The 20,506-nt window shown below is 38.6% G+C and overlaps 1 protein-coding gene across 3 annotated transcripts in view; it reads right to left on the reverse strand.

The window, feature by feature from the left end:
* Nucleotides 1-6,160: 6,160 nt before the first annotated feature.
* Nucleotides 6,161-20,506, reverse strand: part of LOC127854415 (S-adenosyl-L-methionine-dependent tRNA 4-demethylwyosine synthase TYW1-like) — a 32,051-nt gene continuing 17,705 nt past the window's right edge. For all 3 annotated transcript variants that reach the window (XM_052389441.1, XM_052389447.1, XM_052389457.1), the window contains exons 10-15: nt 19,143-19,261; nt 17,823-17,932; nt 17,182-17,359; nt 11,269-11,515; nt 8,366-8,533; nt 6,161-8,049 (exon numbers count right to left, since the gene is read on the reverse strand). In XM_052389441.1, the coding sequence (XP_052245401.1) occupies nt 7,828-8,049; nt 8,366-8,533; nt 11,269-11,515; nt 17,182-17,359; nt 17,823-17,932; nt 19,143-19,261 (1,044 nt within the window). In that variant the 3' untranslated portion in view covers nt 6,161-7,827. The remainder of the gene's footprint in view (nt 8,050-8,365; nt 8,534-11,268; nt 11,516-17,181; nt 17,360-17,822; nt 17,933-19,142; nt 19,262-20,506) is intronic.

Below are 20,506 nucleotides of genomic sequence, written 5' to 3' on the forward strand. Positions count from 1 at the left end.
GATTTGTGATGACTTAGAAAGCCAATGTATGCGAATCATAGATCTGTATCCTTTGATAGAGCTAAGAGAAAGTTTCTTTCATCATCAAAAAGATAGATGAGAAAATCCGCTATGCGTCTAGCAGAGGGATTGAGGGGATCAATTTTCCCTCGAATACACCAATTAGAGAAGAGTTTCCAGCGAGCATCATAGACTGCTCTGGTGGATTTTCTCCTTGCAGAAGCAACGAGGGTTGAAGCCCTGACAGAAAAACGTTTCTTCTGCAGAGATTGCCTGATAACGCCAGACGTGTAAGTGGAACATTACTGGATCCGCATGTAGTCTGCCGCTTTGATAGAAGATCTGACCTGTGAGGAGTTTCCTGGGATAATCGTACAGGAGACTGAGAAGATCGTTGAACCAAGATCTCCTGGGCCACCAAGGGCAATCAGGAGTATCCGGCATGAGCTCACCCTGATTTTCGCCAATATTGGGGGAATTATAATGGGTGGGGGATAGGCGTACGCTTCCAGTTGGTCCCAACGAACGAAAGCGCGGTCTATTGCCCACGCTGCTGGATCGTAAACTGGACTCACATACAGAGGTAGTCTGTAGTTGTGGTCTGGTCGCCAATAGATTGACCAGGGGATAACCGAACTTGAAAAAGATCTGGTTGGTCCACTCTTGATGAAGTGTCCATACGATGGAAGTATCGGTGTTTGCGAGACAACCCATCCGCCAGGGCGTTGAGGCTACCTGGTATGTATTTGGCCAGAATAAAATGTGAGTGTTTTGCAAAAAACAAGTAATTTCTTTGGTTTCCAGATACAGGGATTGAGAATGTGTTCCCCCCTTTGCCTGGATGTAAGCCACCACCGATGTGTTGTCTGTTGACACCATCACACAAGAGTCTCGAAGATGTGACTGGAAATGAGATACAGCTAGAATACTGCTCGCATTTCTAGATTGTTGATATGAAGGTGAGATTCCTGATGAGACCACAACCCTTACACTATTAGATTGAGAGGTTCCAGGTGAAGCACCCCATCCTTCCTTGCTCGCAGTCCGTGATTATATGTAATGACGGTTGCTGAGGAAGAAGTGGTACTCCTGCTACCTCGTCTAGCCACCACTGAAGATGAGACACTAGGGAAGGATGGATTGGAATCTGTTGTAACAGATTGCCCGGAGACCATTTCCAACAAGCTGAGAGATAATGCTGAAGAGGACGTAGGAATAGACGTCCCAACTGCACAAAGTCTGCTACTGAGCTCAGGATACCGTTGAGAGAGGAATTCTTGAGCTGTTATATGAGATTGGGGACAAAACCCAGTTGACCTTTACCAGAAGGTCTGATATACGTTGACATGACACTCTGACCCGATTGATGTGTGTCAAGAAATTCATTCCCACGAAAGTGAAGTCCTGAGAAGGAATGAGGTCTGATTTTTCTGCATTGAGAAGGAGTCCTAAAGAGAGGAGTTCCTTCCAAGAGAATTCTATGGTTGGTAAGAAGTAAATGACGATCGAGCTGGTGTAAGAGCCAGTCGTCGAAATACTGAAGAAGAACAATCCCGTGTACTCAGAAGTGAGCTCCGACTGCAGCCTTAGTTTGGTAAAAACTCGTGGGGCGGTCGCCAACCCAAATGGCATGGCCCAGAACTGGTAGACTTGGCCATGAAAGGCAAATCGAAGGTACTTCCGGAAGTTGGGATGTATAGGAACATGGAAGTACGCATCTTCCAGATCCAAGACACCCCCCAGTGCAGGGTGTTTGATGGAGATCCGTATGAAGGAAAAGTCTCCATTTTGAAAGTTGGTTTGAGAAGGTACATGTTTAACACTTTTAAATCTATTACTGGTCTCCAGGAACCATTTTTGTTTTGAACAAGAAAAAGACGACTGTAGAATCCTGGAGAATAAGGATCTTGAACCCTTTCTACCGCCTGTTTTTCCAAGAGCCCGAGAATGGACTGTGGAATATGTGGATGCTGAGATACAAGTTCTATCGGAACGTGAGAAAGTGAAGGCCTTTTTTCGAATTGAAAAGTCAGGCCTTTTGTCACCAGAGAATAACCCATGCGTCCGAAGTAATTTGAAGCCATCGGTTTGAAAAATGGAAAAGTCTGGCCCCCGACTGGTATTTCCGGCATCGGAGGTTGTGGAGGTAGAAAGGGTAGGGGCCTAGGGCTGATAAGAGGGCGGTACGCCCTTGCCAGCAGAAGGTTTGAAATTCCTCTGATCCGGCTTGGGTTTGTTCTTTTTCCCAGAATCTCTACCAGAAAAACTTCTTAGAAAAAGAAGGCCTGTTAGGACCCGACCGTGGCTTAACAGCAGGTCTTTTATAGAAAGGATTGTTTCTCTTGGCCTTCTTGGGTGCTGGAACTGCTGGTGGCCTAAAAGAAGGCTGCTTAAAGGCTCCTTGGCGTTGTCCAGAATTGTTTCTAGCTAAAGAAGCAATGAAGTTGGTCATCCTCGTCAGCTGTGATTGCTTCTTGTATCCTTCCACCAAAAAGGAAACCTTATGTGAAAGGAGCTGTTCTGAGCGAGTTCATACCTGGTTCTAAGAGAAAATCTTTAGGTAAAGATGAAAGGATAAGATCTCTACGAATCCTTAACATCTCAGACATGAAGCAGCAGCATTATGTGAAAGGGATAATGCTGTTCGTGATAGGTGGATCAATAAATCCCGAAGTTCTTCCGGAACTGAATCAGACCAATCACAAACCAAGTGTAACAAGGTTGCTAGCATTAAGTCTACCTGGTTGGATAGACCTAATGATCTTCGCTCTCTATTTTCCGAATGTTCTATCATGGAAAAAGGGACAGACACTGAAGTAGATGAACTAGGCATCGTAAGCAACAGCTTATTGATGTCTGGATCCTGCGATGGTAATTTAGAACAATCTAAACCGGAAGTCGGATCGGGTACCGGTGGTTTGTAGTTAAGTTCCTGAAGTTTAGACTCCACAAAATCCTTCGGTACTTTCCACATATCTCCTCGTTTAGGAATCGTTTTATTCACTGATTCCAACGATTGAAAAACAGATAAGACAGTAGTACCAATCGGAAGGCGTGTATCCAAGCGGGAACGCGCCTTAGTAACCATGGTGGGATCAAACGTACGAACGAGTTGTTCAGTGATCGAGATCGTCGAATTAGAAGAAGTCTCCACAGGTCGTGGACACAACTCTTCACCCAGAGTCTGGAATATCAGCTCGTAAATTTGAATACTGGAAGCCAAAAATTTATTCGTATCAATGTCCGCATCCGATTCAGCTTCACTCTCTACAGGAACAGAGGTGTGTAAAGAAACAGCTGGAACAGGAATGAAACTATCTTGTGCCAGATTGTCTGGTAAAGATGAATGATCATCCACGACGTCAGCAATTTGATAATGCTTATCAGCATTGACCGGTACAAAATGACCAGACGCATTCTGTACCCATAGAACATCAGGATTCGAATGGGTAGCATTAGGGGGTGTCCGACTAGATACGGTCGAAGTCACCCGTGGTGCTGACAATGTAGCAGTAGTTGTTAGCTGCGCTCCTGAAGTTCCAACATGTGTGGCTGTTAACATGGGAGCCGACACATGTGGTGAGGAAACATGTTATTCCATAAAGGAATAAGACGGTGATCGACTATCCGAATGGTAGGTACGATGTCTATGTGAGGTTTGTCGACGTGCTCTTTTTCTGCTATGTCGCGATCTGGATCGGCTGCGATGTCGAGATGTAGATCGGCTGCGATGAGACCGGAATCTTCTGGAATAGCGTCTCCGTGAACGACGACGTGATCGCTTACGCGCGTAGTGGCGATGAGAATCACTCGACGAAGATGAGCGTGTCCGATGTCTACTCCTTGATGACGAAGATTCATTCGTCGATGACGAGTTGGAAGAAGGGTAATCTGATGATGAAGATCGATGCCTTCTTCTGACCCGTGACCGGACCGGTGAAGGTATCCGGACCGGACCGGTCACCGATGACCAGACCGGTGACCGGCCGGTCATATCATGACCGGACCGGTGACCGGCCGTTCATATCATGACCGGACCGTTGACCGGCCGGTCATATCATGACCAGACCGGACCGGTGACCATCCGGTCATATCATGACCGGTTACGTCACCGGCCAAAGACCGTAGAATGGCGGCTGCCATTTGGTCAGACATTGATCGATCCGTAGGTCCACGATCAATGTCACCGGTATGTATGGTGGGAGTCATACGGTCAGATGATGACCGACAGACAACACCACTATCGTGCCCGGTATCCGGTGACTGAAATGTCAGCTGGTCATCCATGACCAGTGAAGTCACCGGATAATCAACGTACGTTAGAGGTTCGAGGCGTTTGCGGCTGATCAACGTCCGACGGCGACCAGCTTGTGTCCATATGTCGTAAGACACTTTTTAAGTAGAGTACAACCGGTATATGCCAGGCAAGTGTCCTGAGAATCCCACCTTGCCTTGATGTGACCACACGAACCTCTCTTTTGTAAGTTCATTTCTGAAAACAAAAGAAACAGAAAGAGCCTACAACAAACGAAAACCAATTGTTAAATTGAAAGCACAATGTAAATAAACAAACGCTGTACAAATGCCCTCAATTATTTATTGAGGAAAAAGGCACGAAGTCCTCGTAGATTACCTATAGAAGGAAATGGAACGAAAACCTCGTGGTGCACGTGCTCATGTACATGAGCACTATTAACAACGATACCCAGCAAAAGCAGAATAATAACAAAAACTGCAATAAAAAGAATAACAAGGGACAAAATTGTCACAAAACCAGGTTTTCATTGTGAAAATAAAATCTGATAAAGGGAGAAAACTCAAACTGAACTTTTGAAATGAACAAACAAAATTAACCCCCTTTGTTTGTTTTTAAAAAAAACCTATTTTTAGTCGTGGCGACCTTGACATTGGAGATATTGACGTGATTCTTTCGTGCGACACACCGTCCCATGATGGTGAACAAATGTGCCAAATGATTTTAAAATCTCACAATGAATGCCATAGTTATGGCCAGGACAAGCTCATTTATGGCCATTTTTGACCTTTGAACTCAAAGTGTGACCTTGACCTTGGAGATATCGACGTAATTATTTCGCACGACACACCGTCCAATGATGGTGAACAAATGTGCCAAATGATTTTAAAATCTGACAATGATACGACATAGTTATGGCCCGGACAAGCTTGTTCCACCCGCCCGCCAGCCCGCCAGCCAGCCCGCCCGCATTCGCCAATCTAATAACCAGTTTTATCCTTCGGAAAACCTGGTTAAAAAAGTAAACCGAATAATATACAGAAAAGATAAATAAAATTTATCCCTCAAACTCCGACAATAAACACGATTAAAAGAACGAAAAAGTCCTGAGCAAAAATAGGCGTGCACTCGTGGTTATCCGGAAAGGAAGGATGAGTTGTTGTTCTTGTTTTCCGGTTAGGTTACATTGTACTATGTTTAACCTGACTTGGTTTTCTTTCTTAGAGGTGGATGATTCCCAGCGCTTTAAGTTTTCCGGATAATTAACTCCCTGGAAAGGGATAAGCTAGAGTTTATTTATGATATTTAAATCAATAGGGGTCATCTGCCAGTCATGATCAATGTACCTAGGAAGTTTCATGATCCTAGGCGTAAGCGTTCTTGAGTTATCATCCGGAAACCATCTGGTGGACATGTGCAAAACAATATACCCCCTCTTCTTTGAAGGGGGCATAAAAATATTTGAAATAAAGCACCACTTACCGTTGTGTATACATCTGTTAAGGTCCATTTTCACATAATGCCAGTCATTGGCTATGAACATGCTCCATTTTGGAGGCTGTCAAACTTTCACACATATTATTAGTACAAACACACTTTCCAACTTCATTTAGCTATACAGTTATGATAACTCAATAAAGTTTCATTGTTTTTCCCACTTTTAACCTTTTGGAAGCCTATGCTCTTGCAAGCTAAAATTACAGTTTTTACATTTAAAGAGCACATACCTTGTGGCCAGTTATGCATTTGTTAGTTAAGAACTATAAGATTAAGTAGTATTTAGTTTGAAGCACTTCAGTAGCAAGAAGTACAGTGTGTTATGGTGTGCAAATAAAACCAGAATAAATCAACAACCAGAATGGTGAATTTATTCAGGAAAGAATATTAACATTACAATTTACCACCAATTGAGTAAAACCAAGGAGTAAAATATAGAAATTGTAAAACATGTGGAAATGTAATGGTTGCATGTTATAATACCTTTTCAAAGGCAATATCCAAAATTAAGTACACTATAAAGTTCATTAAACAAATCAACATGTTCAATTTAATAAGACAAACACAATGATTCAAACCATGTTACAATAACAGAAGAATATAAAAATGTAATGTCATAACCCATGCAAATACCAAAAAAAACACACAATTATATATTATACAAAGATATTTGTAAAATGAGTATGTACTATTTTGTTTTCTATTTTGTGTGTGTAAATTATTACAATGTGTGGAAGTGAACGTGCCAGTACAACTTTAGAAAGTCTTTAGTCTAGAAATTGGGTTAATGATTCATAAAGAGGACAAGAATAAAAATACTTTAAACAATCGGTGAAATCCTTACATGGGATGAAATTGAATATTGCCATGTAAGAACACAAGTCGTTTTCTTTACTGAGTATGTTATGTCTTCAATTGTATGCGAAGCATTAAACATTCAATTCCTGTCAGCAAAGCTTGTAATAATTTAACAAGCTGCACCAGGCTGCACTTAAGTCTTGCCCAAGAGTTGGCACACCTCCAAGGAGTGGACATTTGCCGTCCATTTTATTGATAAATTGCATGAGAAATTATGTTTATACCCTTGAAGTAGGGTGACATATCTTACTTAGCATCTTGTGGTGGACATTTGACACTGATACAGTCCAAACAAGCTGTTTTATGATAGAGAACTTTAAGTGTTACCTTGACCTTTGAGATAGGGTGACAGATATTACATGTCACCTTTCTTTTCTTCATGGTGGTCAATTTTAAAATTAAATGTCGAACGACAAAGTAACAGTCCAGTAAAGCTCATTTATGTCCAAATTTGAGTTTTACCTCTTTAAGCTCTTATAATGGTGGTAATTTGTGAAAAGTTATTATAAAATTGCAAGATGAATGTTTAAATTATAGTGAGTTCCGAAAAGCTATTTAATGACCAAATATGACCTTTGACCTGTTAGATCATAGAGGTCATGTGTGGAAAGTTATATTCAAATTGAAAGATAACTGAACAATATACAGGACAACCAGTTTTTATTTCCAAATTAGACTTTTGACCTTCTAGTGTTACTCTGATGTTTGTGATTGGGAGATGGGTATCATTACCTAATATGCCATCTTATCATGCTTGTCAATTGTGGTATAAGTGATTTAAAATTGCATGGTAAATGACAAAGTGACAGTCTAAACAAACTGTTTAGTGGCAATATTTTAACTAAAAGTTTGACTTCGACCTTTGAGGTAAGAAGAGAGGTGATACACATCTTCTTATGATGATGGTTATTTTAAAACTGCACAATTAATAACTAAGTCCAGACAAGCTTTGACAAATGCACACACACTCAAACGTTTGCAATGCTTTATCAAGCTTTCAACAAGTAGCTTAAAAATAAACTGATACTTGGGTAAGATTAAAACATACACTCAAGTGCAAAATTTTCAACTGTTTGTGTGCCCCTTGGGTAAATCTAAAGTCGACCGAAACTCAATAATTGTCAGACTATCCAGATAAACTGAATTGGTAAGCATTATTCAGATGAAATCTCTGGAATCTCACCAAGTATGACACAGTACATGTAATAAGCACACCCTCAGCATCCTGCTATGTCTTTCTTGGCATTCTTTCTGAAATATCTCGTTTCCTTCGGGTCGAAGCCTTGCTCTGTGGCACCAAACACTGCCCAATTGGGAGTCTTTGCCATGTAATCCTCCGCTGTGAACGTCATCTGGCCACCACTGCCAGTGTAACGAGCCACCAGTGTGTGGAATTTTGGGTAGTCAATCCATGTCCACCATTCATTATTTATCTTAAACTGAAATTAGGTGCAATAAAATTGAAAATGGATTTAAATTACAAAAACCCCAAATCAAAAGGAATATCCATACCATTGATATAAAAATGTTCCTTGCAAAAGTATCAAGTGTAAAACTGCGTGGTCTTGATCAATGTCAAGGATTGTCATATCATATCTTTATCTAATACACTGATAAATAAAATCCTAAGTTATGCTGATTAAAAGTATACAAAACCTTTTCTGAAACCTTATTCTTTTATTTTGTAAATTGCACTAGACAGAAGAACATCACAGCATTATTTTTAATCAAATCAAATATACCATTCAAACCAACCTTTTTATGAGCAAGAAGAATGCAGTTTGAGTGTTCATGTTCTGCAGCTATTTCGTAGTCGGGTAGTTCATTGGCAAACTCCTGCACAAATTTCACCACCTCCTCATGCCAAGGGACGTTACTCATGGTCAGATTTGATGCCTTCGAGTCGCCGCAGTAGGTCACCCCCTGTAATGGGATTTACTTTTTAAATGCTGTCTTCTTCATGTGTAACTTTCAAATTCCTGGAACTCTCAATTTTGTAGATTTTCTTTGAAAAAATATCGTTACAAAACATAAATTTTAGTGTGTTACATGGGTAAGACATTTGTTTGTTGTAAATTAACATGATTTTTGTTGCAAACAAAAAATTAATGTAACTTCTAAACAAGAGCTCCAAATGCCCTAAGTCACCTGTCTGAGATCTGAAAGACTTAACTGTTCTGATCAGCTATCGTATTGTTGCTGTAACCAATTTACAAATATCCATAGATATCATAATAACAAATGTTCTGATCAAGTTTCATGATAATTGGGCAAGAATTTGACTTTTAGAGTGTTCACAAGGTTTCACTTTTGCCATATAAGGAAAACTGGCCCACCTGTTGCAGAAATCTTTTCCATCAGATTGTTACTGTTTTCAAACCCAGCTAAGGTATTATTCTAACAACTGTTCTGAGCAATTTGCAGAATGATAAGCCAAAAATGTTAATTATAGAATGTTCACAAACCTTGACCTAGTACATGTAGCATAGTGTCGAACTTTTGACCAACATTCAAACTCAGATATCATTGGGACAAACGTTCTGATAAAGTGTCATGAATATTATGCCATAAATGTGGCCTTTAGAGTATCAAGAAGGAAAATATTGACAATAGACACTACAGAAGTGATGATGGACAAAAGATGATAGACTAAAGCTCACCATAATCATGGTAAGCTCAGGTGAGCTGAAAAGTGTGCCAAAATAGACCTAGACTGCTTCCTTGTGCAGTTTGGAACCTAGGGGGCCGATTTAAACAAAAGGTAGAGGACCAAAATCTGACATTACAAAGCAAACTCATCAAAGTTGTTCACTTTGTTGTTTCCAATAAGATTATTTAGGAATTAAGGTATATAGGTACAATTAACAAATGTGTACCCTACAAGCACGATTTAAAGAAATTTTGTAAAGGTCAACTATCTTTTGTCACATATGGTTTTAAACAAGCAGATTTTAAATGTTATTTTCTATATCACTATATAAATCGACATATTTAAATCATGTGATCCTTGGACTGTGGCAAGTGTTTCACCTAGGGGCATGATTTAAACACATTTTGTATCGGTTCACTATCGAACTAGAACTCTGCGAGTTGGATGTGTCGCCTGATGGTAGCATACCTGTGTTGTTTATTTTGTCGGGTATGGGACATTAATTCTTAATGTTGTTACAATCAAACTTTTACCCTTTTTTGTCCTATTTAGTAACATATTGAATAAGCTTAACTTTGTTTAATGAATGACCAAAATAATTTTGTATGAATATTGTAAATCTAAAAGCAAACAGACAAAAACACACAGACAGACATGACACGATATCCCTTGTCCAGATACACATGCATACCAAATATGAAAGCAATATCTAATGGGACACAGACGTTATGAGCTTATTTTGAAACGCAGTCACAGATTTCAAACCTGAACACTGACCCAAAGTTAACAAGAAACCGTCGGAGACGGGCGATGCTCCCCAAAGGTTTTTTTTGTCACAATATTGCACTATATATTTAGATAAAAGGAAACGTCTTGAGGGCACAGTAGTTGGGGGGACAATTATTTTTTTATAGAAAATTTCAAAGGGCCATAACTTAGTAAAAAAAATCATCCGACCAGAACCCGCTGATAATATGCACATCTCCTCTTGGTAATGAAGCTTCCTATAAAGTTTCATTGAATTCCTGTCATTAGTTGCTGAGAAATAGCCCGGACAAAAATTGTGCACGGACGGACGGACACATGGACGGACAAGACAAAGCAGCGACTATATGCTGCCCCCAAAATAAATTTTGGGGGAGCATAAAAAATTTCATGCGCATGGAAAGGTGTTGTCCAGATACACATGGGTAGCAAATATGAAAGCAATATCTGAAGGGACACAGTAGTTATGAGCCTTTTTTGAATCCCGGTCCCAGATTTGGAAACCTGAACGCTGACCTCAAGTTTAAGGTCAAGGTCACAGGGGTCAAAAATTGTATGCCCATGGAAATGTGTTGTCCAGATACACATGCATACCAAATATGAAAGCAATATCTGAAGGGACACAGAAGTTATAAGCCTTTTTCGAAGCACAGTTGCAGATTTTGAAACCTGAATGCTGACCTCAAGTTCAAGGTCAAGGTCACAGGGGAAAAAATTGTATACGCATTGAAAGGTGTTTCCCAGATACACATGCATACCAAATATAAAAACAACATCTGAGAGGACACAGAAGTTATGAGCCTTTTTCAAAAAGTGTCACGCCGCCCCCGCCATCACCGCCAAAAAGTTACACCTATATGTCCCCTGACCATAGTCAGGCAACACAATAATACAATATAATATCGAATATCAGACCTTTTGGTGTTGTGGGCCTTGGAGTTTCAGGGGTTTTTAATGGACAGACTTGCATTATTATACATAATTTGTTACATACACAAATTTTAACTCCTGACCCTTTGGTTTAAGGAAAGATTAGCAAAGTTTTCTTTTGTTTTAAATATATTTCATTATAATGACCTACATATGCTGTGGCCTGAAATGGTATAAAAATCTTTAAAGAGGATCCCCAAAGTAATTTGTCTCAAATCTAATGAAAATTTGTAGATATTCTTTGTCTAAAAATTAAAATTGACAAAAAGGTGATTCCAGACTGTACATGCCATTAGAAATTGCATCACATTACCTTGATTTCAATAAAATCAGGTTTTCCCATTTCCACCAGCTTAGCATAGTTCTCAATCTCGTCGGTGTTGAACGCCTTGACAAGCGTGAGTCTGTACACAGTTCTCTGCCCCTTCTCTGATAGCGCCCTTAGGCTGTCAATGTAGCGCTCCCAGAAGTCCTTGAAGAGCGGCCGGTCAATCTTCTTCAGGCTATCCTTGGTACTCGCGTCCACACTCACATACAGCTGGGTGACCGGTGTCAGGTTTCTGAATTTAGAAAACCCACATATCACTAGTTTCAACTGATGACAAACTGATGCATATGGTCTACACATTGCCATAGGGAGGTTCTGGTTGACCCGACACTGGCAGCATGCTAAAGATCTTAAAATATACACGAAGTTAGCAATATACAGAGTTCTAGTTTTACCACGGAAACTGAAAAAAGAGAGGTCTCAATAGGCCTTTGGCTTACAAATCAATACAGCATATGACATAATAGAATTAAACTAATCAAATTGACAAGAACTTGAATAATACCAACTTGTTTGCACATACTCCTATGTGAAGGGCATTGGTTTCTCAAATCATAGTATTTATTTTTAGTCAAGTAATTTTATGTTATTTGTGGGAATTACTTGTTTGCACAAATAGTTCTGTGAAGGTGTTAGGTTTATGCAACCAAAATAATGATAATAAAATCTATTTGTATAATTATGTAACCACTGAATTCTAACTATGTCATGTATATACGTATGAACAGACTGTAAATGCAAATTAAATGGTTACTATCCATGTGTTCAAATAAAGTATGTTTTCTCTAGGACACTGTTTAAATAGATGAAAATATTAATCAATTTTTAACAAAACAATTTCTTTAAGGTCTAATAGTATGTTTATTTTTCTTTAATTAGGTTAAATGATAGAAAACAAACAAATTTCTAATGAAGCTAAATTTTAACCTAGAGATATTTTAAAAGAATTAATCCACCCATAAAACAAGAGGGCCTGAAAGGCTCAAAGTCACTCACCTGAGATTAAAAGAAACTGACCTGTTCTGTGCATCCCAAGATGTCATCAGAACAAAATGTTCTTACCAACTTTCATGACTAGTGAACACTCTGGCAGCCACGTTTTTCTACCGACACAAACCATTTTCATACACATCCAAGATATCATTTTAACAAATATTCTGACAAAGTTTCATGAAAATTCATGAAGCCATATAAGGAAAAATGCCCAGCCACCTGGTGGCCATATTTTTCAAGCAACTGGAACCATTTTCAAACTTGTCCAAGATATCATTGCGTCAAATATTCTGACAATGTTTCATGATGATCGGACAATTATTATGGCTTCTAGAGTGTTTACAAGGTTTTACTAAAGCTATATAAGGAAAAATGCCACGCTCTCTTGGCGGCCATGTTTTTCCACCAACGGAACCATTTTTGAACTCATCCAAGATATCATTGTTACAAATTGTCTGATCAAGTTTCATGATGATCGGACCATAAATGTGGCCTCTAGAGTGTTAATAAGGTTTTACTAAAGCAATATATAGCCATATTAGGAAAAATGCCCCGCCCCCTGGTGGCCATGTTTTTAAAACAACCAAACCCATTTTGGAACTCATCCAAGATATCATTGGGACAAATCTTCTGACCAAGTTTCATGAAGATCGGAAAATGAATGTGGCCTCTAGAGTGTTAACAAGGTTTTACTAAAGCCATATAAGGATAAATGCCCCACCCCCTTGCAGCCATGTTTTTCAACTAGCCGGAATCATTTTTGAACTCGTCCAAGATATTATTGGGATGAATCTTCTGACCAAGTTTCATTAAGATCGGAAATAAATGTGGCCTCTAGAGTGTTAACAAGATATTACTAAAGCCATATAAGTAACAAGAGCACCGCCTTGCGGGTGCAGACCGCTCATCAATTTTCTTTTTAAAGGTGAAGGGACTCTCATTTTCAATCACAAAGGAGGGAGGGGTGGAGTGAAGAGGGGTGCATTGTGTGGGGGTGTGGACATTTATTACATTATGTTCCAAAAATGCAAAAAAAAGGGAAAAAAAAATTCGGGGGGTGGGGGGGGGGGGTGGGGGGGTGGGGGTGGGGGGGTGGGGATTCTTGGGTGCGATGGTTGGAGGGTATTTCAAACATAAAATAATAAAATAAATATTTGTGTTTTTTAACCGTTTCAAAAAAAACAAGGGACAAAATTGTCACAAAACCAGGTTTTCATTGTGAAAAAAAAATCTGATAAAGGGAGAAAACTCAAAATGAACTTTTGAAATGACCAAAAAAAATTAACCCCCTTTGTAAGTTTTTTTTTTTTTTTTTAATCTATTTTTAGTCGTGGCGACCTTGACATTGGAGATATTGACGTGATTCTTTCGTGGGACACACCGTCCCATGATGGTGAACAAATGTGCCAAATGATTTTAAAATCTCACAATGAATGACATAGTTATGGCCAGGACAAGCTCATTTATGGCCATTTTTGACCTTTGAACTCAAAGTGTGACCTTGACCTTGGAGATATCGACGTAATTATTTCGCGCGACACACCGTCCAATGATGGTGAACAAATGTGCCAAATGATTTTAAAATCTGACGATGAACGACATAGTTATGGCTCGGACAAGCTCATTTATGGCCATTTTTGACCTTTGAACTCAAAGTGTGACCTTGACCTTGGAGATATCGACGTAATTATTTCGCGCGACACACCGTCCAATGATGGTGAACAAATGTGCCAAATGATTTTAAAATCTGACAATGAACGACATAGTTATGGCCCGGACAAGCTTATTCCGCCAGCCCGCCAGCCAGCCAGCCAGCCAGCCCGCCCGCATTCGCCAATCTAATAACCAGTTTTTTCCTTCGGAAAACCTGGTTAAAAATTGGGGGGGGGGGGGGTGAGGTGGGGTATAGTGTGAGGGTGTGGTGGTAATTTGTGAGATGATCTTAAAAAAAAAAAAAAAAAAATTAGGGGGGGGGGGGGGGGGATTCGGGGTGGGGGGGGATTCTTGGGTGCGATGGTTGGACGGTCTTTCAAACATAAAATAATCAAAAAAAAAAATTGGGGAGGGGGTGGGTATAGTGTTAGGTGTGTGGCGGTCATTTGTGAGATGAGATGAAAAAAAATAGGGGGGGGGGGATTCGGGGGGGGGGGGGGGAAGGAGGGGGGGGGGGCACAGGCGATGGTTTGGGTGGAGTCTATTGTGGTATGTCAGGTAAGAGTAGTTTTGTCAAAGTATGTATCAAATCTAATCATAAATAAAGAAGTTATGGCAATTTTAGCAAAATTTAATAATTTGACCTTGAGAGTCAAGGTCATTCAAAGGTCAAGGTAAAATTCAACTTGCCAGGTACAGTAACCTCATGATAGCATGAAAGTATTTGAAGTTTGAAAGCAATAGCCTTGATACTTACCGGTAAGAAGTAAAGTGGTTCGAAACACAAAATTTAACCATATATTCAAAGTTACTAAGTCAAAAAAGGGCCATAATTCCGTAAAAATGACATACAGAGTAATGCAACTTGTCCTTTTACTGTACCCTTTTGACAGTTTGCGAGTGTTCCAAGTTTGAAAGCAATATCTATGATACTTTAGGGGTAAAGTGGACCAAAACACAAAACTTAACCAAACTTTTAATTTTCTAAGTATAAAGGGCCCATAATTCCGTCCAAATGCCAGTCAGAGTTACATAACTTTGCCTGCACAGTCCCTTACGATAGTTAATAAGTGTTGCAAGTATGAAAGCAATAGCTTTGATACTGTAGGAATAAAGTGGACCTAAACACAAAACATAACCAAATTTTCAATTATCTAAGTATAAAAGGGCACATTTTCTTTTTAAAGGTGAAGGGACTCTCATTTTCAATCACAAAGGAGGGAGGGGTGGAGTGAAGAGGGGTTGTATAGTGTGGGGTTGTGGACATTTATTACATTATCTTCCAAAAAAGCGAAAAAAAAAAAAAATCGGGGGCGAGGGGGGGGGGGGTTGGGTGGGAGCGATGGGGGGGGGGGGGGGTATTTTTTGGGTGCGACGGTTGGACAGTATTGCAAACATAACCGTTTTAAAAAATAAAATGGGGGGGGGGGTATAGTGTGAGGGTTGTGGTGGTAATTTGTGAGATGATTTAAAAAAAAAAAAAAAAAAAATCAAAAAAAAAAATTTGGGGGGGGGGGGTGGGGTGGGGGGTGGGGTGGGGGTATAGTGTGAGGGTGTGGTGGTCATTTTGTGAGATGATCTTAAAAAAAAAAAAAAAAAAAAAAAAAAATAGGGGGGGGGAGGGGGGGGGGGAGGGCACGGGGGATGGTTTGGGTGGAGTCTATTGTGGTATGTCAGGTAAGAGTAGTTTCGTCAAAGTATCAATCAAATCTAATCATAAATAAAGAAGTCATGGCAATTTAGCAAAATTTAATAATTTGACCTTGAGAGTCAAGGTCATTCAAAGGTCAAGGTAAAATTCAACTTGCCAGGTACAGTAACCTCATGATAGCATGTAAGTATTTGAAGTTTCAAAGCAATAGCCTTGATACTTAAGAATTAAAGTGGATCGAAACACAAAATTTAACCATATATTAAAAGTTACTAAGTCAAAAAAGGGCCATAATTCCGTAACAATGACAACCAGAGTTATGCAACTTGTCCTTTTACTGTACCCTTATGATAGTTTTTGAGTGTTCCAAGTATGAAAGCAATATCTATGATACTTTAGGGGTAAAGTGGACCAAAACATAAATCTTAACCAAATTTTCAATTTTCTAAGTATAAAGGGCCCATAATTCCGTCCAAATGCCAGTCAGAGTTACATAACTTTGCCTGCACGGTCCCCTTATGATAGTTCATAAGTGTTGCAAGTATGAAAGCAATAGCTTTGATACTGTAGGAATAAAGTGGACCTAAACACAAAACTTAATCAAATTTTCAATTTTCTAAGTATAAAAAGGGCACATAATTCTGTCAAAATGCCAGTCAGAGTTACATTACTTTGCCTGCACAGTCCCCTTATGATAGTTAGTAAGTGTTGCAAGTATGAAAGCAATAGCTTTGATACTTAAGGAATAAAATGGACCTAAACACAAAACTTAACCAAAAGTTTCAATTTTCTAAGTATAAAAAGGGCACATAATTCTGTCAAAATGCACGCCAGAGTTATCTAACTTTGCTTGCCCAGTCCCCTCATGATAGTAAGTAAGAGTACCAAGTTTGAATGCAATAGCATTGATACTTTCTGAAAAAAGTGGACCTAAACGCAAAACTTAACCAAAATTTTCAATTTTCTAAGTATAAAAAGGGCACATAATTCAGTCAAAATGCACGCCAGAGTTATCTAACTTTGCCTGCCCAGTCCCCTCATGATAGTAAGTAAGTGTACCAAGTTTGAATGCAATAGCATTGATACTTTCTGAGAAAAGTTGACCTAAACGCAAAACTTAACCGGACGCCAACGCCGACCCTGACGCCAAGGTGATGACAATAGCTCATAATTTTTTTTCAAAAAATAATTGAGCTAAAAATGCCCCGCCCCTTGGCATCTATGTTTTTCAAGCAAACGTAACCATTTTCAAACTTATCTAAGATATCATTGAAACTAATCTTTAGACAAAATTTCATGAAGATTGAACAATAAATGTGGACTGTGTAGAGTGTAAACAAGGCAAATGTTGACGCCGCACAACGGACGACGGACAGAAGGCAGTCACAAAAGCTCACCATGAGCACGGTGTACTCAGGTGAGCTAAAAATGGTACTTAATTACACATATACTAAGGAAAATTACTGTTCAATACCTCTGACTGCATGCGTAATAAATAAATCTTAAATATATATGCTTGTTTTTTTTAAATAACTACAACACTTACAGCATACATGTGTAGTTCACAGAAGAGTGCATTAATGGATACACAAAAGACCTACCTAATTGCCTCTGGAAACTGTGCATTGGTGACCAAGAAAGTGGAGATTTGTTTCTGGTGCAGCAGGTGGATAAACTTGTTGATTTCCGGGTACATAATGGGCTCTCCCACAAGGGACAGGGCGCAGTGGGCAGGCTTCAGACCCTCCTCAAACCTTGCGGCCAGCACACCTGGCACACCTGTCGGGGGGATACATAATGCTCATCAACAATGAGTTCTGAATTTGTGAATTATAGTTATAACACTGTACGTTAGATTGTTTCTTTGTAAAGAGCTTTTAAATTATGTAAATTCGAGATTACCTATTACTTTAATTACCTTTAAACAATTGATTATGTCCATGCATAATCAAAAGGAAAACTTATTTTGAAGTCATTTTAATAAAACCAATTAGAGGGACACTGAAAACTTTTTATTATTAGCAGTCTTACACATTATGAAATACCCAATTTAATGTAGATTAAATAAACTGGGAAACGTCTTGAATTAGAACTGCTCAGTCGCTTCTAAATTAACTGATGTTCAAATTAAAGTACCTGCACAGGAAATGCTTATTTTGTTTTACAAGTATTTTCAACCCTGTATAACTACCAGTATTAATACATATTTAAGCAGTGACCATGTTCACAGTGGTTTTCTAACCTTTGAACTCTTTGATCATGTTGACATGGTTCTCTAGAGCCCCTGAGTAGACTAATTCAGGATCATCCATCTTCCAGCGCCACTCTGTCCCCACAGGATTGGTGTGGTGTCTGTACAAAATACATGAGGATTACTTTTCCAGTTTCCTTCTTCAATGCAAAACAATTTGTTTCAAATTGTTTGGTAGACATGTCAAAAAGTAACCAGGTACTAAACACTATACATTTTCCCCCATACATGTACATTTTTCCATAAATTGAACATTTTGCATGAAATTACTATTAACAAATTTAATTGCTTAATCCATATATTTAATCCATGATTATCTAATCAGAATTCAGTTACTCAACCAATAAAATTTGTATGCAATAAGTATAAATTTACTTAGAGTGTACATTTCAAACAAGCTATGGGTTCTAGATAAATCTTAAACTTAGAATTTCACTACTATTTAATTAAATGAACAATTCCGCCATCTCGTGTTTGGTAGTAGTAAAACCCTTCAATGACAAGACAAGGTACTATGTGATTTAGTTTCTTATTAAAATCAATTAGGATTACAGTCATGTGCTTACGAAAAATATCTTATACCTTATGAAAATAAAATGTATGAAAGAGGTATTTGTGGCAATCTCCTAAGAACAGAACTTTGTTTACACCTTTTTCATTTGAATCCAAGGTGCAAAAATAAAATGTTTGAATTTATGAGTATATATTTCAATAATGACAAATAAATGAATATTTGGGTATCATTTCAGTATTAGTTCCAACCTTTTGTCAAAATGAACAGACACACCTGTTAAAGGAATACAATTCTAAAAGAAACAAGAGATGTGTTTGTCAGAAACACAATGCCCCCTATTGCGCCGCTTTGTAATAAAATTTCAATATATCATTTGGCATGTTTAGAAATTATCTCCCTTATAAAGCTTATTACTTCCCTTAGATTGTATTTTTTTACTTTTGACCTTAAAGAATGACATTGACTTTTCACCACTCAAAATGTGCAGCTTAATGAGATACAGATACATACTTGTTCTATAAAAAAATGTATCACAATTAGCCCATGACCTTAGAAACAAATAGCTAAAATAGCTAAAAAGTGTTTTTGTAACAAACTATGAGTTCCAGCAGACATGCAAAATACCACTTGTCCACAAGCCATGACCATTAAAAATCACTTATTGGCAAAGAAAAGTCTCCAAATTCAAAGACAATTTTCAGTGTAAGGGCAAGTTGGAACTTTTATTGAAGAATGTTTAAGCCAAAAGCATATTTATAAATTTGCCAGCCCTGATCCTGGATGTTTTCCATGGTTACCTCCAGCAGAATACACATTTGTTGGCACAGGCCAGACTAGGTGTGGTCTCCATGCAGCGGTGGCTCTCTATGCCGTAGAATGTGTGCTTGTAGCACCCCCCTCGGCCACGTAGCATCGACTGTATATGTACAAGGGAAATATTACAGCAACAATAAACAGCAGATATGATTACACTGCAAGTTTAGTAGTTATTCAATAATTTCTGCAATATTATAAAACATACTTTTATACAAACTTGAAGCTGTTGTGCCTGAAATACCTCCCTCGTGCCACTTTTCCATAGGGCATACATAGTCTGGTTAATGGGACTTCTTAAGTGTTAACAAAGTTTTATAAAAGCCATATCAGCAATATAAGGAACAAGACTATTGCCAAGCAATAAAAGTCCCCTACCAGCTCCACCATTGTCAGAAATATCACCATTTTCAGATTTTATTTTCTTCTTTCCATAGCAACCACAATTTTTGACATAGGAACAAAATGAAATGACGTGCATTATGTCCATATTGTCATCTATCCATGTTCCAAGTTTCATGAAAAAATATTAGATACTTCTAAAGTTATCGCAGGATCCAGAAAAAACACCATTTTCATCACTATTTCTAGTCTATTTGTTGCCATAGCAACCACAATTTTTGATGTAGGAACAAAATGAAATGACGTGCATAATGTCCATATTGCCATCTATCCATGTTACAAGTTTCATGAAAAAATATTAAGAACTTTTAAAGTTATCGCAGGATTCAGAAAAAAACACCATTTTCAGCACTATTTTAGTCTATTTGTTGCCATAGCAACCACACTTTTTGATGTAGGAACAAAATAAAATGACGTACATAATGACCATAATGCCATCTATCCATGTTGCAAGTTTCATGAAAAAATATTAAGAACTTTATAAGTTATCACAGGATCCAGAAAAAACACCATTATCAGCACTATTTCTAGTCTATTTGTTGCCATAGCAACCACAATATTTGACGTAGGAACAAAATGAAATGACGTGCATAATGTCCACATTGCCATCTATCCATTTTCCAAGTTTCATGATTTTTTTTTAAGAATTTTAAAAGTTATCGCCGGATCCAGAAAAAGCACCATTTTAGCACTTTTCTAGTCTATTTGTTGCCATAGCAACCACAAGTTTTGACGTAGGAACAAAATGAAATGACGTGCATAATGTCCATATTGCCATCTATCCATGTTGCAAGTTTCATGAAAAAATATTCAGAACTTTTAAAGTTATCGCAGGATCCAGAAAAGTTTGACGGACGGACGGAGACAAAACCTCCGGTGAAACCGGTAGGGGACTAAAAGTGCCACGCACTCAGGCAGCCATGTTTTTCAACGGACCGGAACAATT

The sequence above is a fragment of the Dreissena polymorpha genome, chromosome 1 (assembly GCF_020536995.1).
Source record: "Dreissena polymorpha isolate Duluth1 chromosome 1, UMN_Dpol_1.0, whole genome shotgun sequence".
Classification (NCBI taxonomy): domain Eukaryota; kingdom Metazoa; phylum Mollusca; class Bivalvia; order Myida; family Dreissenidae; genus Dreissena; species Dreissena polymorpha.